Source organism: Dipteris shenzhenensis, chromosome 21, assembly GCF_047967505.1.
Source record: "Dipteris shenzhenensis isolate YYH24624 ecotype China chromosome 21, Dip_SZ_1.0, whole genome shotgun sequence".
Taxonomy (NCBI): Eukaryota; Viridiplantae; Streptophyta; class Polypodiopsida; order Gleicheniales; family Dipteridaceae; genus Dipteris; species Dipteris shenzhenensis.
The window spans coordinates 8,723,277-8,727,056 of NC_141616.1; the positions used below are offsets into that span (position 1 = coordinate 8,723,277).

At 40.4% G+C, this 3,780-nt stretch overlaps 1 protein-coding gene across 1 annotated transcript; it reads left to right on the plus strand.

The window, feature by feature from the left end:
* Positions 1-482: 482 nt before the first annotated feature.
* Positions 483-1,766, plus strand: LOC147888456 (uncharacterized). Its single transcript, XM_087392882.1, has one exon. The coding sequence runs from the start codon at positions 785-787 to the stop codon at positions 1,409-1,411; it is 627 nt and encodes a 208-aa protein (XP_087249008.1). The 5' UTR covers positions 483-784; the 3' UTR covers positions 1,412-1,766.
* The last annotated feature ends 2,014 nt before the right edge of the window (positions 1,767-3,780 follow it).

Genomic DNA, 3,780 nt, shown 5'->3' on the forward strand with positions numbered 1-3,780 from the left:
GTGAGAGAGAGAGAGAGAGAGGATAACTTTAAAGTTATCTTGGAAAAACATCAAAATCCAAATGGGGGCTATTTTTTGAGAAAGAGACAAAATCATAAGAAAAGCAAGTGTTACTTGTTTGTGAAAGTCCACTTGTTTGAAAGTCCACTTGATGTTTTTGTAGGGTAGGTGGTCATGCAAGCCTCAATTCTTCTAGCGGAGGGGAAGGGAGAGAGCTGTGCAAAGACCAAAGAGGTGCAAACTTCAAAGCACATTAGGTCCGGAAAACAAGGTAGAAGGGTTGAAATTGGGGAACATGGTTTGAGATGTCAAGGGCTCGTGGGCAGCTCAACCACGAAATTGACGTTATGGTTATCTATGTATAGGACAAGTCATAGTGGAATAGTTTGGGAGTTTATTCTTTCTCAGAACAGACGATCTTGCTCATCTGTTGAATTCATCCGATCTTGCGACCTTATGTTGTGATCTCCGCCTCCTAATCTTGACTTTGAAGCTATCATTTCCATACTGATTTCTCTTAGCGATTCACCATTCAATCCACAGTTTCTTTTCATCCTCAACGTTCTACACAGTTCGCCTCACTTAGCTTCTTTTCCTGCTCAGTTTGTTTCGTTCCCCATGTATCATTTCGCACCTTGGTTTTCCTCAGCGATCCAGCTTAGCCCACCAATTCAACCCACAGATTCTTCTCATCCTCAACTTCGTACACAATTCGCCTGACTAGTAGCTCGGCCTTATCTATTTATTTAGCTTCTCTCCCTCGTCCATTTTTGTTTCGTTCCACATGAATCCCGCACAGCTTACAAAGGCCAACTCCACCAGACGTAGGTTCATGCCTTTCAGAAGTTATTCCACTCGCTTGCCTAATCGGGCGGACTTCTCCCCCGACAGCAAGGCAAAGGGCAGTTTCTTTAGTGGGTTTCTCCGCAGTTTATCGTTCCGGCCAGGATCGACAGAACACGATTCTGTTGAGCATGCTACGCCCAGACCCGAATCCCGACAAGGTTTTACGAAATCCGGCTCCGTAAACTCATACTTCACTTCGAGGAAGAGGCCTTCAGATTCTAAATCTTCGAGTACCAAGGACGATGCAACCTTGACTAGATCCTCAACATGGAAACAGGTCAAGAAAGTCAGCAATCGCCTTGTGAGCCCTCTGCGAACGATGAAGGACTCTTACGTCGAATGCATGACGGCTGCTGCCGGTGATTCAAGGTTCGCAGGGCTCGCTGCCATGGGCGGTCAAGGTCCCTGCACAGCAGCTAATTATGGAAGTTTCGCACTCACCGATTTCTGTCCACCAGATGGTGAAATGGGAGAATCAGACGAGCGTCTAAAGGCTGCTATGCGTAATAGCAAACGCCACACAGCGGCTACCCCTGAGAAGATCCCAGAGACGATCCCAGAGTAAGAACATTAAGCCATCCAACAGACACTTTACAAGAGTGATTGCCCATCATCAAGCTGTACTTCTAGTGCTAGAATGATTAAGAACATTAAGCCATCCAACAGACACTTTACAAGAGTGATTGCCCTTCATCAAGCTTTACTTCAACTGCTAGAATGACTAATAAATTTCTCTAGTGATTTACAGAATAGCATTCCAAGACGTGCCTCAATTTTGATATATTGTACATTAGAGCGCACCAAACACTCTTGTATTGTTTTAATAAGACCTAAGACTAGACATGTCTCCATGGGTGAGTGAGTTCCCTTCGGAGACCTTTTGTGAATTTCCACTTGTAATTATGATTTTTTTACATAAGGTTGCTTTGGTGAAAGGTTATGTCAAGATAAAGTAAACCATAAGCTCAAGGAGGTGATCTATATATGTAAGATATGTATGCTTCTCAAAGTAAACATTAGAGGGCAAAAAAAATAAATCTATGAAGAACTAGTTCTATATAGGTAGCCATTTGGAAGAGAATTCGCAACAAGGTATTGGGGCATATTCTTTTGATGATATGTTAATTTTTTTAAAACTAGGTAGGTTGGGCCACAAGTTTTGTGTGTCATAAATAAGGTTAATCTACTTTAAGTTAGCTAATTAGTTGCATTCAGATGTTGGCAACTATTGTAAACTGAAGTCTCATAACATTAATAATGAGGCACTTTTAAATTCTATTTTTTTGAGTAAGTTGAAAGGAGGTGTTTCCATTTGAAGCTCATGTTCATCCATGGGATCTCTAATTCTTCCATTATGTGGATGAGTAGCATGACCCGTCTACGAGGGGTTAGAGACCCACTCCACTAGGTCTCAAGGTCGGGGACCTTTACTTTCAAGAAATATAATTTCAAGTTTCAAGACTCCCTCCATCATAGGCACAGCTTCGCTTGTCTTTATGCTCAATTTACTACAAGGTGAGTGGCCATGTGATGTTGGTCGACGAACAAAGAATTTGCACAAAAAATTACCCCCTTCCCTTCTCTCTCTCTCTCTCTCTCTCTCTCTCTCTCTCTCTCTCTCTCTCTCTCTCTCTCTCTCTCCCCCCCCCCCCCTTTCGTCTCTCTTCTTATAAACAAAATTTTTTCTCTTGTGACTATTCCCCTTACAAACATAGACACACATGCACCAGTGCATGCATGTACACATACATGCACAAACACTCAAACTTAGGAGACATACACACACAAACACTCAAATCTAGTTCAATCTACAACATGGCAACTCTTCCCTACTAAAAGAATAGAAGTAATATAGATATGTCCATCTGTGTCTACGTGGCCTTCATTGTGCGACACGCGTGTATATTTTTAATCTAAATTTTCTTTTAAAACATGTGCAAAACCTTTCTTCCATCATGCAAAAGTAAATGCATCATAGTAGAGAACATGCTAGTTCAAATATCATAAATAAACAAGTATGTCTAGTGGTTCCTAAAAGTTAAATTATGACCATAAGTTTGGATTGTAAATGAGGAACAACTCAGGAAGGTAACTTTTAAAAAACACATTTCCCATCACTTAAGATCTTCCTTGTTTCAAAAGGTTATAGCATGGTCATTAACTAATGTTATTCTTGCATAGTTATAGATTCAAATTATTTTTATGTGTAGCTAGAGATCCAAAAAACAACACTTAATAGAAGATGTTAAGGGAGGGTGCTTCCTCGTGAAAATTTTTATAAAACCCAAGAATAGGCCCTTTCCTTACATATTATTTGACTACAATAGGAAGACACTAAACATGGACATATCTTGTTGCCTTTGTGAAAAGAATTATGGGCACAAGAATAAGCATCGATAAAATGCATTGGGATTAGCATTCATATTAACAATAATATAAAAATTTGTATAACCATGTCAAGGGTGGTCTCAATGAGGGAGAAGAGGGGGGAGGCACAATGAGTGTGAAGAGGGAGCCATAAGGGGAGAAAGAGTTCGTATAGAGGGAAAGGGGGGGGGAGGAAAGGGAGGGGGGGGGTGTGAAGAAAGCAGTTGAGAGGAAAGGGGCGACAGTCTAAGTGAAGAGTCAAAGAAATGTTTTTTATTAAGAAAGCATTTGCAACAAGCATTCTGAATATTCAAGTATAATATCTATTTGTCCATCTAGTGGTCCAGTTGGCATATGTAGGAAATGTGTAGAGTTAATGGATGTTCTTCTTGGAGCATTCGATGAAAATGGTTTGTGAGGCAAAAGGCATGGCCAAAAGGCAGCATGGCAAAATATTGATTGGTGTAAAAATCAGTTTTTTATGTCACAAAGTTTCTCATATCATAATGCAAGATAGCTTTTGTTTTTTTAAGACAATCCAAATTGGGAGTCATGAATAAGATCAAT